The sequence below is a fragment of the Barbus barbus genome (genome assembly GCF_936440315.1).
Source record: "Barbus barbus genome assembly, chromosome: 31".
Lineage (NCBI taxonomy): Eukaryota > Metazoa > Chordata > Actinopteri > Cypriniformes > Cyprinidae > Barbus > Barbus barbus.
Window position 1 is genome coordinate 17,647,880 of NC_136759.1, and position 20,579 is coordinate 17,668,458.

The window sequence follows — 20,579 nt, forward strand, 5'->3', positions numbered from 1 at the left end:
AAAGACCTTTGTTGCATGCCCGTGGTCTTTGGGCCCTCAGACGACACTGCATCACAAATCAGCATGATTCTGTCATTGACATCACTAAATGGGCCCAGAAATACTTCCAGAAACCACTGCCGGTAAACACCGTGCCATCTGCAGATGCCAACTAAAGCTCTATCATGCAAAAAGGAAGACATATGTGAATATGGTCCAGAAGCGCCGTCGTGTCCTGTGGGCCAAGGCTCATTTAAAACGGACTGCTTCAAAGGGGAAGAGTCTTCTATGGTCAGACGAGTCCAAATTTGACATTCTTGTTGGAAATAACGACACCATGTCCTCCGGGCTAAAGAGGAGGGAGACCTTCCAGTGTGTTATCAGCGTCCAGCATCTCTGATGGTATGGGGGTGCATAAGTGCATATGGTATGAGCAGCTTGCATGTTTTGGAAGGCACTATGAATGCTGAAAGGTATATAAAGATTTTAGAGCAACATATGCTCCCCTCCAGATGACGTGTATTTCAGCAGGACTATGCAAAACCACATACTGCAGCTATTACAACAGCTTGGCTTTGAGGTAGAAGAGTCCGGGTGCTGAATTGGCCTGCCTGCAATCCAGATCTTTCACCTATAGTGAACATTTGGCGCATCATTAAACAAACCATAAACTTTTCAGAAGCTAGAAACGTATATCAGCAAAGAGTGGAACCAAATTCCAACACCAGAACTCCAGAAACTCATAACCTCAATGCCCAGACGTCTTCAAACTGTTTTGAAAAGAAGAGGAGATGCTACACCATGGTAAACATGCCCCCGTCCCAACTATTCTGAGACCTGTAGCAGGCATCAAATTTGAAATGAGCTCATTTTGTGCATAAAATTGTAAAGTTTTTTTTAACTTAACATTTGTTATGTTATCTATGTTCTATTGTGAATAAAATATTGGCTCATGTGATTTGAAAGTCTTTTAGTTTTCATTTTATTCAAATTTAAAAAACAACATTTCCCAACATTTCCAGAATTCAGGTTGTAAGCGTTAATTCCTTTAAAAGAAGTTTTACTGATTCTAATCTTTAAAATGGTATTGTATATAATTTGATAGTTATGAAACTAAATAAATATTGCTAAGAGTGTATTTACTCCACTTTTTGTTAAGAGTTTGCAGAGTTGCTACCTTTTCGAAAGTAATTTGGCTGTAGTTGGACTACTTGAAACTATAGCTGCGTCCCAAATGACACACTATACAGTATGCACTTATACACTATTATGCACTATGTACTCAGTGTAGTGTATGAATTATATAAGGTTATTTTGCCATTCCTAAAAGGTGTCTGATAGCCCCTCCCCCTTGGTTATGTAATTAAAGTTGCAACAGTTGAATGCATGAAGTGTCCAACATTCCACACTTTATTTATTTATTTATCCCAGTTAAGTGCACCATCTGGGTATTTAAAGTGCACTTTTTCTTTTTGGAATTTTTAGCGTGAACACACTACTCGCACAATTTATATTACAAAATGGCAACAAACAGTGCATAAGTACGTGATTTGGGATGCACTGCTTGAGTAACTTGTAATTTGAAATTCATGTTAGATGAAGGCTGTTAAGCTAGGTGTATGAATATGACAGAACTGCTCTCGTTGGGTTTGGATGCGGGTAAACTGACAGCTGAACTTCTGTCCTGCGTGAATGGATTGACTGGTAACTTGTCTCAGGGGTACTTGAAGCTGTCGGATGTTTATAAGATGTATGGGAGTGATTGCCATGACATCCAGCTCGCCAACGCTTCCTCACACGGCCTCTCGCTTGCCCTTGACCCAGCTGTAACTGCCCCTCATGAGGTATCATAGCTGCTCTCTTTTTTCTGCTTCTCTCTTTTAAACGTCTCTTCTTTTCTTCATACCTATAATGCTACTTACATTTGTTCTGTATATATTTGTTAGCTTTACATCATATACATGACCATCAACAAGCACAGTATTAGGAGCATGCTAGGAAATGGTTGCCTTTTCCAGTATGATACGGTAATTTGTCATAAATATTCTGACAAATAAAGTGTTGAAGTAATAGTTGAGAAAATAAAAATTTTATCAAATACTCAGGCCATCCAATATGTAGATAAGTTTGTTTCTTCATCTGAAGAGATTTGGAGAAATTTACCTCACTTACTCAGCAATGGATCCTTTTGCGGTGAATGGGTGCCGTCAGAATGAGAGTCCAAACTGCTGATAAAAACATCACAATAATCCACATGACTCCAGTTCATTAATTAACATCTTGTGAAGTAAAAAACTGTTTGCGCTAGAAACAAATCTATCATTAAGGAATTTTCATTTTAAACCATCACATCTGGTTAAAATACGAGTACGCACTCCATAATTACGTACATTTATTATGTACATTTTGGGTAAACTATTACTTTAATAAATTGCATTGACATCTCCAGTAAAATACAGTGAATAAACTGTATTTTAATTTAATGTAAGTTCAGATCAGGGTTATTATCATTAACTAAAACGATTAAAAACATTTTTTGTTAATTGAAATAAAGCTGAAATAAAAAAAACCTAAACATAAACTAAATGAAAATAAGAAATGCTGCCATGACAGCTAAGTGAAATAAGTTTAAGGTGAAGCATACAAATTAATAACTTAAAATAAAAACTAAAACTATAATAAAAAACTAATAAAATTACAAAAGCATGTTAATAAAAATTAACTAACTAAAAATTTAAAACTGCAAATATGAAAACAAAATCTAACTTTAATACTATTAAATTAAAATAAATTAAATTATTATTTGGATATAACTATGCTTTTAATAAATAAGCTATTATTTTCATACATTATTTTTTTTTTAAACATTAGCATATTTGATTACACAGTAGTTGGAAACAGGTTTGACAAATCAAAAAAGGCAAAAAATGAAAATATAAATAAAAGAACACATATGGCACCCGTTTTATAGCATGACCCAGTACCTTATCAATCTCTAGGCTTGATGCAATAAAGCAATATCTTACATGTTAGTTTTTGTCCTAACCAGCTGCATTTTGTTCATTCATTTGGTTGCTGTAATGCTGCAAGATGGCCCTATAGCCATCGAGAAATCTCATTGAGTCACAATCTCACTCCATATAACTGTATATTAAACAATAAATTTGTTTTGATTGGCTGTTTTCACGTTCACTGTAGACTGGTTAGGACACAGTATTAGGGCTAGTGTTTATACATAGAGTAATTAGAAACTGAATAGCTTTGTTATACTTAATTACGTGCTGTAGTTGCTAACTTTATAACTTTCCTGCTCTGCTGCTTCCTGTTTTTTTCTTTCTGCCTGTGTCTGCGTGTCACTCCTGGATGTCAGGAGTATGTGACCGTCGGCCAATTAAACCAGATCTATGGGATGCCGAAGGTGGAGTCTTCCCCTACCTCACCCATCCAATTACTTCAGTCTTCTCTCGCAGACGCCGCCTTCTCCTGCCTCCCCTCCCCTCACGGCTCCTCCCTGTCTCGCTCCTTCGAGGTGTGTCTCTCCTCCTCTCGTTTTATTCCCGGTTAGGGCTGGGTATCGCCAACGACCTGTGTCATCAGAACAAATCTTTCAGTTGCTCATTAACACTCTTCTCTTTCTCTCTCTGACATCCCACCGTTCCACCTCTCTCTCTCTCTCTCTCTCTCTCTCTCTCTCTCTCTCTCTCTCTCTCTCTCTCTCTGTGCTTATGGATGTGCTGCGTGTGTTAAGCGTCAGTCGGACTGGGGCAGGCCTCAGATGCCCGCTCTAGATTTAGAGCGCTGGTACCAAGAGGTAATGGCAGCTGGAGATGCAAACCATCTCTGCCCTCCTCCTCCCCTCCCGGCTAAAGCTTTCTCATCACGCAAGCCTGCGCAGGTAACAACCAGAAGCTCAGCTCTTTCACCCTCCTCTGCTCTTCCACATTTTCACACTTCATCTTCATAGGCCTTTTTATATTGATGTGTCTTAGTAAGGTTGTTTTTGTGGGTGTTTTGTGTGAGTGGATTTTTTTTTTCTTGACTGTTCAAGGTTTCAAGGTTCCTATCTTCTGTTGTGTGGAGAACCATCTATAGCATATTCCTTTTGTTAAAGGAATAGTGCACTGGAAAATGAAAATTCTGTTTGTATTTACTCTATTACTAATCCTCATGTTGTTACAATCCTGAATGAGTTTGTTTCTTCAATGTTACTCAAAAGAGAAGTTGAGCAGAATGTCCAGGCTGCTCTTTTCTGTTACAATGAGGAGGACGCTGTCAAGCTTTAAAAAGTATATACAGTACTATATAGTATGCAAAGTTTTTTCATGATAGGTTTTAATTCAGTTTGATATAATCACATCATTATTCACATGGCACAGCCGATTGGGTTCTTTTCACATCAGCAGCCAATGAGCTTGCTTCTCAACATTCAAATACTCGGCTAGTGGTTGCTCTAGCAGTTGCAGCATTTCAGACACCCTCAACTTCCCCAGCTCCACCTATGTAGATCTGCTATAGGGTGATTTCATGTATGTTATATATGGTGGTTATTTCATATGCTATATGTGCTCACAGCAACATGTCTGTGGATGTATTGCCACTAGCAAGTCTATAGGTATTATTTTGCCGGAGCTTGAACAACGTAGCAGATCTATTCCTCCAAGAACAAATAAATTAACATTGTCCTTGTGCATTACCATGCTAAACTCTCTGAGAGTAGTCATGACAAAACATATAATAGCTATGTATGAGGAACAGACTGAAGTGATTATGCTTGCTTGACAGACTTGATCTCTATTCATATTTTTCTGTATGGAAAAGAGCAGCTTCAACATTCTGCTAAGTAACTCTTTTTGTGCTTTATGAAAAAAAAATTACAATCAGTTTTTGAAATATATGATGTGAGAGTATGATGACAGAATTCAAAATTTAGCAAAATTTTCCTTTAAACAAAGCAACTTTTTACTGGTCATGCATGTTTGTTAATGGATTGTGAATTGTTATAACCTGTATACATAACTGTTAAAATTTTTTGAAGTCTATTGTGCTCACCAAGGCTGCATTTGTTTGATTAAAAACATAGTAAAAACTATAATATTGTGAAATATTTTTACAATTTAAAGTAACTGTTTTCTATTTCAATATATTTTAAAATGTGTTTTATTCTTGTGATGCAAAGCTGAATAATTCAGCCTCATTATTCCAGTTTTCAGTGTCACTTGATCCTTCAGAATTCATTCTAATATGCTAATTTGCTGCTCAAGAAAAAACTATTATGATCAATATTAAAAAACAGATGTGCTGCTTAATATTTATGTGGAAACCTTGGTATATTCTTTGAATAGAAAATTCAAAAGAACATGAATAGAAAGTTCAAAAGAACAGCATTGATCTGAAATATTTAAGATTATAAGTGTCATGACTGTCAATTTTCATAATTTTACTGCATCCTTCACAAATAAAAGAATTAATTTCAATAAAAATAAAAAAAATCATACTTACCCCAAAGTTTTGAACACTAGTATGCAGAAAGTGCCCTTATAATCTAAAATCAAGGAACAAAGCATATATTATTATAATCGCAATTACAAAAATGTATGGAACATTAATAATGTGTTCTGTCTAACATTTAACAATGTTGATATAATTAAAAACAAATGTTAAAGATTTACTTCACTCAGGTTTACTTAATTTATTCAAAACAGCAATTTGTGTGCTTGAAGTCAAACTTAAACCATACGATGACTTTGTCTCACCTTCCACTGTAGTTTTTAAATCTTATTTTCTCATGCTCACATTTAGACTTGTATTCAGAAAATTAAAGGGATAGTTCACCCCAAAATTAAAATTATGTTATTTATTACTCACCTTCATGTCGTTCCAAACCTGTAATTTGTGTTCATCTTCGGAACACAAATTAAGATATTTTTGATTAAATCCGAGAGCTTTCTTACCCTGAATGTACAGCAACACAACTGACACATTCTAGGCCCAGAAAGGTAGTAAGAACATCGTTAAAATAGTCCATGTGACATCAGTGGTTCAGACTTAATTTTATGAAGCTACGAGAATACTCTTTTGTAAAAAAATTGTTTGGGTGAACTAACCCTTTAAGACTGAATTTTGTGTTGAACTACACCTTTAAATCTTACAGATGCTGTGTTTACTGATATAAGGAATATTTTTCGATTTCACATTAGTAAGATGAAAAGCAACACTTCGACTTACAACAAATCTTTCTGTTCTGCAGGTATACCGTTCTCGACTGGACAGTGATACCAGCCAATCGTCGATTTCGAGACCAAAAATCAGCGCCGGTCTGTCCCCCACATACACTACAGCTACACTGGGACGCAACACTCCTGCCAGGGTAAATACTCCATTGAGTTTGTGTTAGCCTCGGTCCAGGGTAAATTCTCTCTGTTCCACCTCTGCCAGGGTAAATAGTGCAATTATCAGAATCTCCTGCATCATTTAATGTGGTAATTTAGCCCCCTCCTTATTGTTAAATATGCTGGTGGAAATAATTGTTTGTTTTGTTTACCCAGAGTCCTCTGATGGTAGCTAACAGCACCGGGAGTCTCCCACGCAACCTGGCAGCCACCCTGCAGGACATTGAGACCAAGAGGCAGCTGGCTCTCCAGCAGAAAGGTAATGAGAAACACAGCAGCTTGACAGCTGACATTTCAGAGCTAGTTGTAAAATCAACAGAAACGGCTGATGAGTCGTCAAACTTCAACCAAAAATGTCATTATTTACTTACCCTCATGTCCTCATGTTTCCAAACCCACATGCTTTTTTTTTTTGTATTTTTCCACATTAGTTTTATTTTCCTTATTTATAGTGAACCTTGGGATGCCAGTTTCTTCTTTCGTCGTATTCCTTAGTTGTGTTTTAACTTTTGATCATCAGTCATCCTTTGTTGTCCCTTACCCTCAAACAGAATTCTTGCCCTCCGTCTTTGAGTCATCCTCCAGTACGGACAGTCCCACAGGTAGAGCGAGCTCTATGTAGCATTGGACTGCCCTTCATCATAATCAGCATCCTCATTAATTCTAACTCAACGTTTTGTGCACTTCCTCCCCCATTGGAACGGTCTTGCCGTGTCCAAATGTTCTTTTACCAAGTTTTTTTTCCATTGATGTCATAGCTGTGCATGGATTGAATTATGATATCAGTGATAATCTTGTAGTTTCATATATTTAAAGCACTTCTGTTGCACTACCAGTCAAAAGTTGTACACACTTGAATTGTGTTTTATTTTATTCAAAATGTATTTAAAGTATATAAAACCAGTGTAATTTGTATTTTTTAAATTATTTCATTTGAATTTTTCATTCTATTTTGTAATTACTTTTTATGCAAATATAAATCATACATTGTACCTAACTCACAAATAAATGAAGACTATTTTTATTTTATATTTTAGTAAATCTCAGATATAAAACCAGTGTAATGTTTTATTATTATTTTATTTTATTTCATTTTAGCTCAAATGTAAGATCAGTTAATGTTTTTGTATTTAATTTTCATTTTTAATATGTAAACTTTTTGTGATTTTACATAATTCCCAAATCAGGGGGAATATGTAATTTGATTGACTGATCGATCCAAAATCACAGAGAGCGTAAATGTTAAAAAAATATATTTTATTAACGTTGCAACATAATTCCAATACATTTCAGAATAATAAAGAATGAGCAGAGGCGTTTTGACTGGTAGTGTACAAAGGAATCTTGATTTCGAGGTATTGCTTGGGCTTTTTATTCAGCGCACATACGTTACATATTTATATGTGTATGTGTGAGGCATGGTGGAGCAAATAATGGGCAAACTATGCCATCCTAAATGGATGTGCAGTCACTTGGATTTCAAAGCACCATGTAGTCTAATAGAGGGTTTGGCAGCTATCTGTGACCTATAAACTGCTTAGCTTGTTCAGTTTTGGGTACATTTAGTTCACAGCATATCCTCTCTGTGGATTTGACTTGTATATGTGTTTTATCTACACCAGGCCAGCAAGTGATTGAGGAGCAGCGGAGGCGTCTGGCCGAGCTGAAGCAGAAAGCTGCAGTAGAGGCTCAGTGCCAGTGGGAGGCGCTCCATGGCTCTCAAACGCAGCTCAACAGTCCCTTTTCCTCAACCTCTGGGCCAGTCGTGCACCACTCCATCCTGCACCACACAGCGCCCTCTTCTGGGGAACAGCCTTATGACACAGTCAGCCTGGAGAGCTCGGACAGCATGGACACTAGCATCTCCACTGGAAACAACTCTGCCTGCTCCCCTGACAACATGTCCAGGTTCGACATTTCCACGTGCTTTCCTCTGAGCGCTTAGACAATGGCTCTGTGACAGGAATTAGAGGTGGCTCTGTGGTTTCTCTCCACATGCCTGTCCCAAGCTAAATTATCAACCATCTGCTTAATGGCTTTCACGGAGTATGATCCAATTTGCCCAGTAGTGCCAGCAAAGTGGACTTCATAGGGAGTTCAGCCGACTATAGTGAGACTTCAAATCATAGGGAGTGTAAATTATTCTCATTTCTTTTCATTTTAAACATTTAATTTATCAGTAATTGTGAGGGGTTTGAGTATGACAAATGATTTGAGTCTATATATAATACACTTTTAAATATAAATATTATAACATTTAATAAAAATCTTATCAAATTAATCTAATACTCACTACTATTCAAATGTTTTGCGTCAGTAAGATTATTATTATTATTATTTAAGAAATTATTACTTTTAATCAACAGGGAATTAAATGGATCAAAAGTGAGAGTTACAAAAGAATTTTGAGCTTTCAGCTTTAAAAAAAATGGTCATTTTTATAAAGAACTAAAAAACAGGTAATAATATTTTACAATAATACTGATTTTACTGTATATTTTAACAAATAAACGCAGCCTTTGTGGGCATAACTTTTTACATTTAAAAAATATGAATTATTCCAAATGTTTTGACTGATGTTCTGTAAGTATACACTTTTTTAGAAATTAAAGAAATTAATACTTTTGTTCAGCAAGTATGTGTTAAATTGATAAGTGATTTCTATTTTGAAAACGCTGTTCTATTAGACTTCTTATTCATCAAAGAATCCTGAAAAAAGTATCAACTGTTTCCAACATTGATAATAAATGAATGATTTCTGAAGGATCGTGTGACACTGAAGACTGCGGTAATTGCTGATGAAAATTCAGCTTTGCATCACAGGTATAAATTACATTTTAAAGTATAATAAAATAGAAAACTGTTGTTTTGAATTATAATAATATTTTACAATATTACAGTTTTTTTTCTCTATTTTTGATCAAATAAATGCAGCCTTGATGAGCAAATAATACTTCTTTAAAAAACATTAAAGCGATAGTTCACCCAAAAAAAAAAATTCTGTCATTAATTACTCACCCTGTCAAATTCCAAATCTTCATCTTAACACTATTGTCTGGTTAAATATTATATTTTTTTTCTTTTTAACTCTAAGGTAATTCATAATAGTGTGACTATTATTTCTTTCAAAAACGTAAAAAAAAAAAAAAAAAAAAAAAACTTCTGACCCCAAACAGTTTGAATTGTCGTGTATATTATAATTTTACATACTAAATATTTATATATAAAAAAAAATTATATAGTGTTATTATACATTTAAATTACGTCCGTGTGAAAAAGTGTAAAATTATTTATATTAGAGATAAATTCACATGCGTGTAGTGAATCAGAATGCAGCAGCCGTGCTTCATCCCTCCCCCTTTCCTGAGAAAAGGAAAGAACAAATGAACGGCTTTGATGCTTGAGGCTACAGATTAGGTTGTTTCTGGGTTAAACGGACTGCGTGAAGACACGTCTTTAAACTTGCCGGTTGTTGCTGGGTTAAGCGGGCTGTGTGGAAACGGTCGTCTGTGCAGATTGCACTTAACAGGGACAGGCAGAGCACACACAGGACTAATTGGGCTTGCAAAAATATCAACAATCGAAAAGGCGTCTTCCATAAACACATGCCTAAGGTTTTACCATTTGCTTATCCACCCTTCCTGCCAGAAATGCACTCCTACTTTTTGTCTGTTCTTCACCATCCCCCTCTGCACTTATAGAGTAATCCATTGTACTTGTGTAAGCAATCCAAACGTGTGGCAGTTAAGCGTCCTGTTATACTTTCATCAGAATTTGACATTTATAAATAACACATGAGCCAAAGGAGAAAGGAAATATGGGTTGTGGAAATTAATGAGGTGCAAACACCGGCTGAGTGAAATTCAGAATTCAGTTCATGAGTGTGGATCTGAATTGAGTTGGTCACGCTGCAGAGCATGTTGGAGTGGAATTTGATTTAGAATGACAGAAAGAGAAATGCACTTAATTGTAATTCAAACAAATTCAGTACAGTCACATAGCAGATTTTCTTCTTCACACACAGAAATGCATAATTTATATGATAAGCCTGCTTTGTGTTGTTTGTCTCCATTTTAAAGACTTTGGGGTAAATTAGAGCATTCTGGGAAATGTTGGGGTTGCAGTGCCTCAGAGTTCATAAAATGAAAGTTCATTTATTAAACATAATGAAATATTATGTTTATGCATATATGGAAAATGTATCTACATTTATTGATTATTAAAATTAATAGTAATTATTAAAATGTAATTTTATGGAGTTACCTCATGTAATTTCTGTTTAATGACTCGTACTGAATAAGTCATACTGAAAAATGATGTGTACTCTGCTGTTTAGGTTCAAAATGTTTTTAAAAAAAATTTGAAAGTTTTCTTATGCTCATGAAGGTTGGATTTTGTTTTAATCAAAAATACAGTGAAGCTGTATTTTTGATTAAAACAAAATCTGTTTATACAAATATTAAATTAATATTCAATTCAATTAATTTGGGAATTATGCAAAAAATGTACAAAATATTTACAAAATATATATGTATAAAATATTTACAAAAATTTTAAATATTGTAAAAAAAAAAACAAAGAATAAAAATATATCACTAACCCATTGAACAGTAGCGTATTATAAAAAAACTACACTTTACAGCCATAATATGAATTTATTTGATTGTCATTCCATTTCAGTTAAGATTCAATTTTGGATTCAGGAATTGAATTTCAAATTTTCTGAATGACCCCCAAACCCAGTTTGACACTGACATGTTGTCTTCAGTTGCAAGTGTATCATGGGAAATGTGTGAAGATGTTGTAAACAAAAGCCTGTAAAGTACAGTGAAGCAGTGGAGCAGTGGAGCTGGACTGGGGCACGACGGCTTTGTAAACAGACGGCCTTTAGCTGTTTCTCTCTCAGGAGAGAATTTGTTTACTTGAAATGTTCTCATACAGTTTGTTTACTCTTGTCTTCATAAAGCTTCAAGCTAGTCTGAGACTCTTCTCTAGAGGAATCCATTACACATTTTCTTTTTCTCTGTTTATAGTCCACATGTGCTTCATTTCATGTTTCACAGCAGATTTTCATGCTTGTACTGTATGTGCAATCCAGTTGTATTTTCATATATGATGAAACGTTTCGTAATCCACCGTAGTCTCCATTCCATCATTCACCAAATAGATCACCGAGGGGTAAAATCACTGAATGTTTGCGCAACTTTCATCATGTTCAATCATGTTTAGTGAATCCCCCCTCAATATATTAATGACTTTGACTGAAGTTTTATGTGTTTCACAGTGCCAGTGGTATGGATGCGCTGAAGATCGAAGAGATGGAGAAGATGTTGAAAGAGGCACAGCTAGAGAAAGCTCGACTCATAGAGTCCAGAGTAAGTCAAAGTATCAGTATACAATCAATACAGTAACCATATTAATCTTTTTTTTTTTTTTTTTTTTATACCCCCAGCCTTGTCTAATAACCTCTGCTCTCTTTTGGCTGCAGGAACGAGAGACTCATGCCCGTAAACTCATGCTAGAGGAGGAGAGAAGAAGAAGAGAGGAGGCGGAGAAGAGACTGCAGGAGGAGACGGTACACAGACAGCAGCTGATAGATAAGGAGGTGCAGATGAGGGCCAAAAACTTCTCTCAGGTGAGGAGTCGCAGATCTGTGACGAAAGTCCATTGTGATTTTGCAGGGACTGCTGATTTAATTAGCTATTCTGGCACAATTTTTTATATATCTTTGTATTCATGTAGCTTTCATATGGTTATGAAAAATGTTTATGCCTTTAAAAAAAAGTTTGTTTAATTAAAGAATTGTTTCAGTTTAATTAAATTAAATTACAATTTAATTTTATAAATTTTTTTATTTAATCACATAGTCATTAGTTTTTAATTGAATTAGTATTTTAATTTAAATCATTTTGATTAGGAACCTTGCAGTATACAAATATTTTTATATATTATATATATATAATACACTTGTGACGAAAATTGTATAATTTTAACAAGAGGGATCATAAACTTTGCTTGTTAATTAGTACTGCCATTAATAAGCTGTTACATAAGCTATAGCATAAACGTAACAGAAGTTTACATGTAGTGCACAAGAAAATATAACCAAAAAATATGAACATTTTGTTCAAATTAGTAATATTTGTTAAATTGAAATGAAAATATTTTGTAGATTCTGCAGGATGTATATAAACTTATGACCATATATAATAATGTCCTTAAAATTTACTTACAGAAAGTAACATTTTACAACCTGAACTGTCATAAAATGGTCCACTTGATTGATCTGGCCACCAAAAGTTTTTCAGACATTAATATGCAGTAAAGTTTTGAATGTTTTGTTAAAATAGTTTATTATTATTATAATTATAATTATGAGAATTAAGGTTTTATTATGAATGGTTACATGAAATTCATTTTCATTTTTTTTATTATGTTATTCAAGACAGTGACATTTTTGACCTTTTGCCACCTTAAAGATAAATAAATAAAAAAATGAAAATAAATTAATGAATATATATCAAATAATTTCCTGAAATTAAAACCCTGTTCATTGTGAAAACATTTTATGAAGTTTATTTATCAATTTTGGATAAATTAATTGATAGGGAAATAAAACATGTCATAACAAAAAATATAATTTTCAGGCCCGCCCGATGACTCGATACCTTCCCATTCGCAAAGAGGAGTTTGACCTCCGTTCCCACATCGAGTCCTCGGGTCACAGCGTGGACACGTGCTACCATGTGATTCTCACCGAAAAGATGTGCAAGGGCTATCTTGTCAAGATGGGAGGGAAGATCAAATCCTGGAGGAAGCGCTGGTTCGTCTTTGATCGCCTTAAAAGGACGTTTTCCTACTACGCCGGTATGTGCACCGCAGCGTCGCCTTCCAACATCCTCCTTACTGTGCACTATGCTAATGTCGCTCGGCGAACATGTCTTTACGCTTTCGTCCCCCTGAGGTTGGGGAAAGAAACGAGGGCAGAACAAAGAGTGGATTGTGGGTGAATCCAGCAGTGGGGGGATACGGATAATTAGTAATTCTTAAGCTCACAGTGGCTGCCATGATTTCCGATAGCCTCGGGTTAGCTAGGGGCATACAAATAACCAGAAGCCCGTCCGCATGCTATCTGATGGTGATGAAATCTGCTGCAATGCTGAGGAAATCGTGCTCATCACAGCCGTGGCGCTCGGCATTATTTCTTCGCGGATTGAAAATGAAGGGGTTGCACCACAGTAACAAGGTCACATCGGTGCTTACCAGATCATTATTCTCGAGGGGAGTGGGGGATTATTTGTTTTCCAAACCATCGTTGTGCAAAACATTGTGTTAATCACTAGCTTTCTTTTGTTTTCCAGTAAAAATACGTGGAAATGCTTGTTTTCGAAGAAAACACTCGCTTTCGCTTCTCGAGTTAATTAATTTTCAAACAAAAACCCCGCAAGAAAATACTTAAGAGAACGCTTTTTCGCAGTGTGACATCTCCATTTCTCCTATCCGCAGATAAACATGAGAGCAAATTGAAGGGCGTCATCTACTTCCAGGCTATCGAGGAGGTTTACTATGATCACCTGCGCAGTGCCACAAAGGTACGATCGAATAAGAGCCCTTGGTATAAGCACAGCTCACATCTCCCGCTGTTTTTCTGCTCTGCTCTCCTGTTGCACCATTTCATTTGATCTTTTTCTGTTAGGTTCTTCTCTTTTGTCTCTTATGCTGTAACTCAGCTGTCAATGTTCCCCACCCTTCTTTTTCTTCATTCTTTTGCTTTGCTGACTGTTTTCACAGACAGGATTTTTCAATCTGAATTTGACAAACGTACGTATCGCTCTCCACCCCTATCGCCCCATTTTGCATGTTTGCTTAGAGGAAATTGCTCTAATTCGTCCATTTTCCATACACTTAATCTCTTGTGACTAATTAACATACCTTGTTTTGTATTGTTTTGAATAACTGGACTATTTGCACCTTCACATAGTTGATATTTGTTTTTTGCAGTTACTGAGGATGAGAGTATAATGTAATTTACAACCTGTGTGCGTTTCCCTTAAGTGTTTATTTACTACTCCCACCTGTGGTGAGATACTAAGTGTGTGTATAACTTAATAGCCCCACAGAAGCAGTTGTGTGGTGCATTATACGCCATCAGCTTCACGTTGTATAATGTAATAGGTTAATGGGAAGCCGTAATATAATTCACTCCTTGACAGTGTCAGAATCATTTGAAGAGATGTGTTTGTCCATTGCATGAGTGGAGTGCTCTTTAATAGTGAGTGTTTAGGTTAGGAGAAGTAATTAGCACATTTTAACAAGCATCTCCTGCTTCACATATGCAGCTGTATTAAAATTACAGGTGCTAATAATTAGTCATTTATTATTAAGTGGTATGAGTGTTTATTAATCCACTTTAGCTCAAGAGAGCTCACATGCTACATGTGACGTAGGAGCTTATAAAACACATTCAAAGTAATCATGCACAATTATAATGATAGTTTGTTAAAGTATAATGTGATAAGCTGTTAAATAAATAAATAGGCTTATCAACATTTAAAAAAAGAGAGAAGAAACCACTGCCCATATTTTTTATTTTTGTCATCAAAGTCAGTGTGTCCAATCAAAAATTGCAGCATTTTGGTGCAAATGTATCTGTCACTTGATGGAAACAGCCAAGTTAGTATATGCCAACATGAAAGCGATGAGACCTCATTCTTCAAAACCATGAGTAAAACCCATCAAGGTAAAAGTAAATACGCCCCAGGCTACATTAAATGCAGGTTCACGTCCAACAAGGATAAACATGCTGACCACAATGTGTTTGTGAGGTGAATTATTGAATTCCTGAGAACATAAAGCCATTATATTTAATAGATATTTAGACATATCTACAACATTACCAAAAAAAACATCAGTTTTACTACATTAAACACTAACTTCAGAATCAAATCTAAAAATATTATAGGAAACATTTGTGTGTATATATATGATAAAGTCTGTAATATTACATGAACCACATTCATTTTTGTGCATTATTATTAATACTTAAAAAAATAGTCAATTATACTAAATTATACCATTTGGATTTGAACTTAATATAAATGCATGGAAATACTTTCATTAAAATGAAATGAAAAAAAATAGCACATTTCTTATGTTTATTTATTATTAGCATGTTATTACAATTAGATATTATATTTATTAAGATAGCTCAGTACGTTTAATTATTTATTATTATTATATTTAGCACAATCACTTTAATTGTAGTTTGACTGTAGTTATTATAAATATGTATTATAAAGTATAAATATACATAAAACTAATATATTAGGAAATTATAAATAAGACTGTATTTTATATTTTATTATAATGTCTTGCAAATTATATAATTCACACAATAAAACAGCCAAGTACAGGCAAAATTATTTTAGTTGCATTATCCATACACATTATTAATAATACTTGGAAAATTGTGAAACTATATTAAATTAATACCAGCTGGATTCATTCTAAACCAAAAATAGCAATACATTTCTTATGTTTATTTATTTTAATTTTTAGATTATATCTATTTGTATAGTGGCTTTAATTGTAGTTAAAATACTGCATGTGGTATTTGTCGTCCTCCACATGTGATTAATTCATTTAATTTCAATAATAATCATTTTGTAAAAATTCCTGAAAATTGACATCCCCTAATGGATAACTAGCAGCTGATGCATATGCCTTAATAACTGAGTAGTAGATAGACTCCATATGTGGCTCCCTCACTGAACTGATTGTATTTTTGATCGCAGAGCCCCAACCCCTCCCTGACCATCTGCGTGAAGACGCACGACAGACTGTATTACATGGTGGCCCCGTCCGCAGAGGCCATGAGGATATGGATGGATGTGATAGTGACAGGAGCCGAGGGCTACACGCAGTTCATGAACTGACACAAAACCCACCGCTGCTCGCTGACCCACGCATCAAGACCGAAACCGTTCGGCATGGCGACTTCAAATGACCCAGATCTGTTATTCCCAATGAGAGGAAAAACTTTATTTTGTTACTTCTTTTTTCTTCATCTTCTTCTTGTGTTTCCTGGAGATGTTATATATTCACTCAGATGCACAGACAGATATCCACCAGAGGCTTTCCATGTCTGCCTGGATTGAAAAAGGGAGAAGACGAAAAGACACGGTGAACCAAACCTGCAGGTGATGGCTCACTCACCATCGACGAAAATGCCTTTTTGCCGTCAGAGATATTTTTCAGTTGCAATTTATCTTGTCTAGATGTGCAGAAACTTGACTTTCATTTCAGTTTGTCCCAAGATTTGTCTTTTCAAACATAATGGGGAAAATGCCAAAAGCCACCAAGGCATTCTGGAATAGTGTTAAATATTTGATGGGATCGACCAACAAGAAATGATGAGAGAATATAAATTAACTGCAGTACATTTAAATGATATTTTAAATTAAATGGAGTATTACATTTACATTTAAAGATCCGTTATCACAGAAACAAAGACTTAATTCACCAAAGCTCACCTACCAGCTCAGGAGTCTATATTTATTGTAGAGGGACGTCAGCGACTCCTGTCCAAGTGTATCCCACTGTGTCTCTGTGTTCCTAGCTCATTCTTTTAGATACAGAACCACACACACACACACATACCACGTTCAACAGTAGAGTCTATTTGCCAAGTCCTGACAACTTGATCTTGTGATTTGACTCCAAAAGGAGGCAGCCATCACTTATCACTGCCAGCCTACGAGAGTTTGGAATAATTGCCACAAACAGGAGAAAAAGAAACAACATCATAATCATGCAAGTCATACAGTGCCTTGATATTGACCCATATTTATCACTCTTAGTATCTGAACTGTTACACAGTGAAAAACAGCTGGAATCACAGTTGTAAGATGCGGTCACATTAGCTTTTTTTTTTGTTTGTTTTAGAATCATAAAGGCCCTTTGTCAATTGTGTTGAGATGTATGAAGTACAGCTCACACAGAAGTCAAAACAAGCTAAAACGGCTTTGTGTTGGTCAACTCCATTTGCTTGATCAACTTGAATCTGCTTTGAAATCTTCTTTGAAATCATGCAAATTGTCAGATTTGAAATTCGCCTGGATTTCGCTTGTGAAAATTCACTGAACAACAGTAAATTTGTGAAAAGTTTGTGAAAATACGTAGGCAAAATAATGGCAATTGTTTACTGTCAGTAGTGTAGCGGTGCGTGAACTACAGCTCACACAGAAGTCACATTCAAAACAAGTTTTCCGGCTTTCTGTTAACGTAGTGAATTTGCATGACAGATTTGAGACATGACTTTCGCCATCATGCAAAATTTCAGATTGCAAGGATGACTATTAAAAATTTGCCTGAATTTTTCCTGCGAAAATTCAATGAACAACAGTAAATTTGTAAAAAAAAATGATGTAAGGAAAAGAAAAAGTATTGTCTACTCTCAGTGGTGTATCGGTGCATGAAATACATTGAAGTACATAAGCCTATTGAAATTCACCTGCAAAAATTCACTGAGAAATGGTAAATTAGTGATAGTTTTATAACAATTATGTAGGCAAAATGTGTCAGTTGTTTACTGTCAGTAGTGTAACATGCATAAAGTACAGCTTAAACAGAAGTCACTTTCAGACCAAGCAGCTTTATGTTAGTTGAATTCACGTGACCATCTGAACCTTTGGCAAAGTCTTCATTGAGAAATCTTTCGTCACGCTACATAACCCTACATAACCCTATTGAAATGACTGGATTTCACCTGCAAAAATTTGCTTAAATTTGTTATAAATTAGCAAAGAAATCTGCAACATTTCTCAAGCCAAAAGAGGTCAAACCAAGATGAACTCTTTGTGTTAGCTGAACTCACATTACCAGCTGAACCTGTTGCGAAATCTGTGTGGGTAAATCTTTTGCCATCACATGAAATTCCAGATCATGTGGAAATTTTATTGAAATTATTGCATTTCACCTGCAAAAATTAAACGATAAATGTGACCGCACCTTTATTCCATGTGATACATAGTGAGTTTTATTGTTTTAAGAGATTGTGAACAGACATGTACTGTAATTTTAAATAAAGTTGGCCTATTTAAATCAGTCCGATACTACTCTAATACAATTTAGGGAGCTATTTAAATGGTGTAGTAGCTCTTTAAGTATCATTGATGTTTTACAAACAGGCTATTTACTAGTCTGACCGACCAAGTGATAGTTTGGGGAAAATAAAATGTTTATTTATGGTTAGCGATGTGACAGCTATGACACTGTTAAAAAAAAAAAAAAGACCAACATGTTCTACTTTCTCCCGAAACCAAACTGTGTTGAAATTTAATCAACTTGAATAATTAGCCTTCATTTTGCGTGTAAGATGTCTTGAGTACTATCACAAAACTAGGTGAAAACAGTGTTGTAAAATGTTGAACATGAATACACTCACGGTTTTCCTTATTTATGGTGTTTTTGTGTTTATTTGGCTAATTATGATCCATGCTAACACACAAAACACGCACTTGCAGAGAAGACTGCAGCCCAGAGGTCACGACTAAACTCGGACTTCAGATGTAAAAGGGCAAGTAACCCTCACTGCTGTAATTAAAACTGCAACGCAAGCAGAAGTCTTGCATCATAGCTACTGTGTTGTTTTCATGACACCAGACGAGAGAGCAGCATGCTAAATTAAAAACCTACTGCTAAGATGTGCTACGATAAGGTTAACCCAAGAAAGTTTGTGGACTAAGTTTATTTTGGTTGGACAACACCCTAGTTAAACCGTGTCAAAAATTAACCTTGGAATCACTTTAGAAGTACAAAATGCTGCTGGCAGTGTGTGCAAATATGCTGTATTTTCAAAGTTAAAATATGTCATACTCCTTGAGGGTGTGTTCACTCTTAAACTTAAGTTATCTTGGGTATTTTCAGGTAAATGCAAACGTCTAAATTTTCTTAAATAAAGATGCATTTACTTTAGAAGCAAAACGACAAAAGAAGTCTTGTTTTCTGAGAAGACTTTGAAGTGAGTTTGTGACTAAAATAAGAACAAACAGAAAAATGAACTTAGTTCAAAGGGAAAATTAGTTTTAATACATGTCAGATATTTGTTCTTGTTTTAAGCATAAACTCACTTGATTGTTTTCAGTTTCTTAGAAAATATATAATATCTGTACATGTACAAAGTACGTACTTTGTAATATGTATTTAGATCTGTATTGGAAAACATGCTCATTCTCATCTTTTTTCCCGTGCATGCAACATTTAATGCCATGATTTTATGAATTTAAGACTTTTTAAGATCTGCAGAAACCTTGTCTTTTGGACTCCAGATGACAAAAAAAAAAGGGAAAAAAATTATACATTTAGTACTGGTTCCCTTGGCTTAGTTCACTATCAAAAGACATAAGGATCACAACCTGATTAGGCAGATTTTATGACGTATATTTTGCAAATTTACCGAAAATCCAAAACAATGCTGCACTCTAAAAAAAAAATGGTGCTAAATAGCACTAAAAGTGATTCTTGGCTCGTAATCATAGGGGAACCACTTTTGGTGCTATGTAGAACCATAATAGGTGCCATATTGCATTGTATTTCTTCCACAAAAATGGTGCTAAATAGCACCAACAGTGGTTCTTTGGCTCGTAAAGAACCTTTAAAGGGGCTTAACGGGTTCTTTGTACAGCAGTGGTGTTATATAGCACCTTAATCACCCCAAAGAACCACAGAAGAACCACTGAAGCACCAAGATTCAAAAGTGGTTCCCCTATGATTACAAGCCAAAGAACCACTTTTAGGGCTATATAGCACCATTTTTTTAGAGCTCTAGGCTAAATGCGCTCGTTATGTGTAATACCTTATAAAATGTATAAAGGAGTCAAAACAGAAACAGGATTTCCTCCAGATATCATCTCAAACTGTAGGCTAATTGGCAACATGGCTACTGAGAAGAGAAGAACAAGGTATGTTTGAGAATTTGGTCTTTTTTAGGATTACATCTTGTGATATCACGTCCTGTTTTTGGTTCGTTTAGATGTCTTTGGTTCACACTGCATTTATGGTCTGCTTGTTTGATGCACACCAAGGTTCGGAAGGCATGCAAAAATTGACTGTATGCAAAATGCTTGATTTAGCTTTGACTCTGCCCCAGAACATAATAACTTGTATATTACCAAAAAATAAACAAAATAAAAAAAGCTATTTTTGCACACC

General features: G+C 35.2%; 1 protein-coding gene across 4 annotated transcripts in view; it reads left to right on the top strand.

The window, feature by feature from the left end:
- The window catches only part of LOC306851587 (pleckstrin homology-like domain family B member 1), a 76,818-nt gene extending 57,992 nt beyond the window's left edge, over positions 1-18,826 (top strand). For 3 of the 4 annotated variants that reach the window (XM_079387946.1, XM_079387947.1, XM_079387948.1), the window contains 8 exons: positions 6,227-6,346; positions 6,525-6,627; positions 7,991-8,276; positions 11,653-11,743; positions 11,857-12,003; positions 13,016-13,235; positions 13,875-13,960; positions 16,163-18,826. In XM_079387946.1, coding sequence (XP_079244072.1) covers positions 6,227-6,346; positions 6,525-6,627; positions 7,991-8,276; positions 11,653-11,743; positions 11,857-12,003; positions 13,016-13,235; positions 13,875-13,960; positions 16,163-16,303 — 1,194 coding nt within the window. In that variant the 3' untranslated portion in view covers positions 16,304-18,826. Of the gene's footprint in view, positions 1-6,226; positions 6,347-6,524; positions 6,628-7,990; positions 8,277-11,652; positions 11,744-11,856; positions 12,004-13,015; positions 13,236-13,874; positions 13,961-14,159; positions 14,190-16,162 lie in introns of all 4 variants that reach the window. The other variant, XM_079387945.1, reaches the window with a different exon arrangement.
- Positions 18,827-20,579: the final 1,753 nt, after the last annotated feature.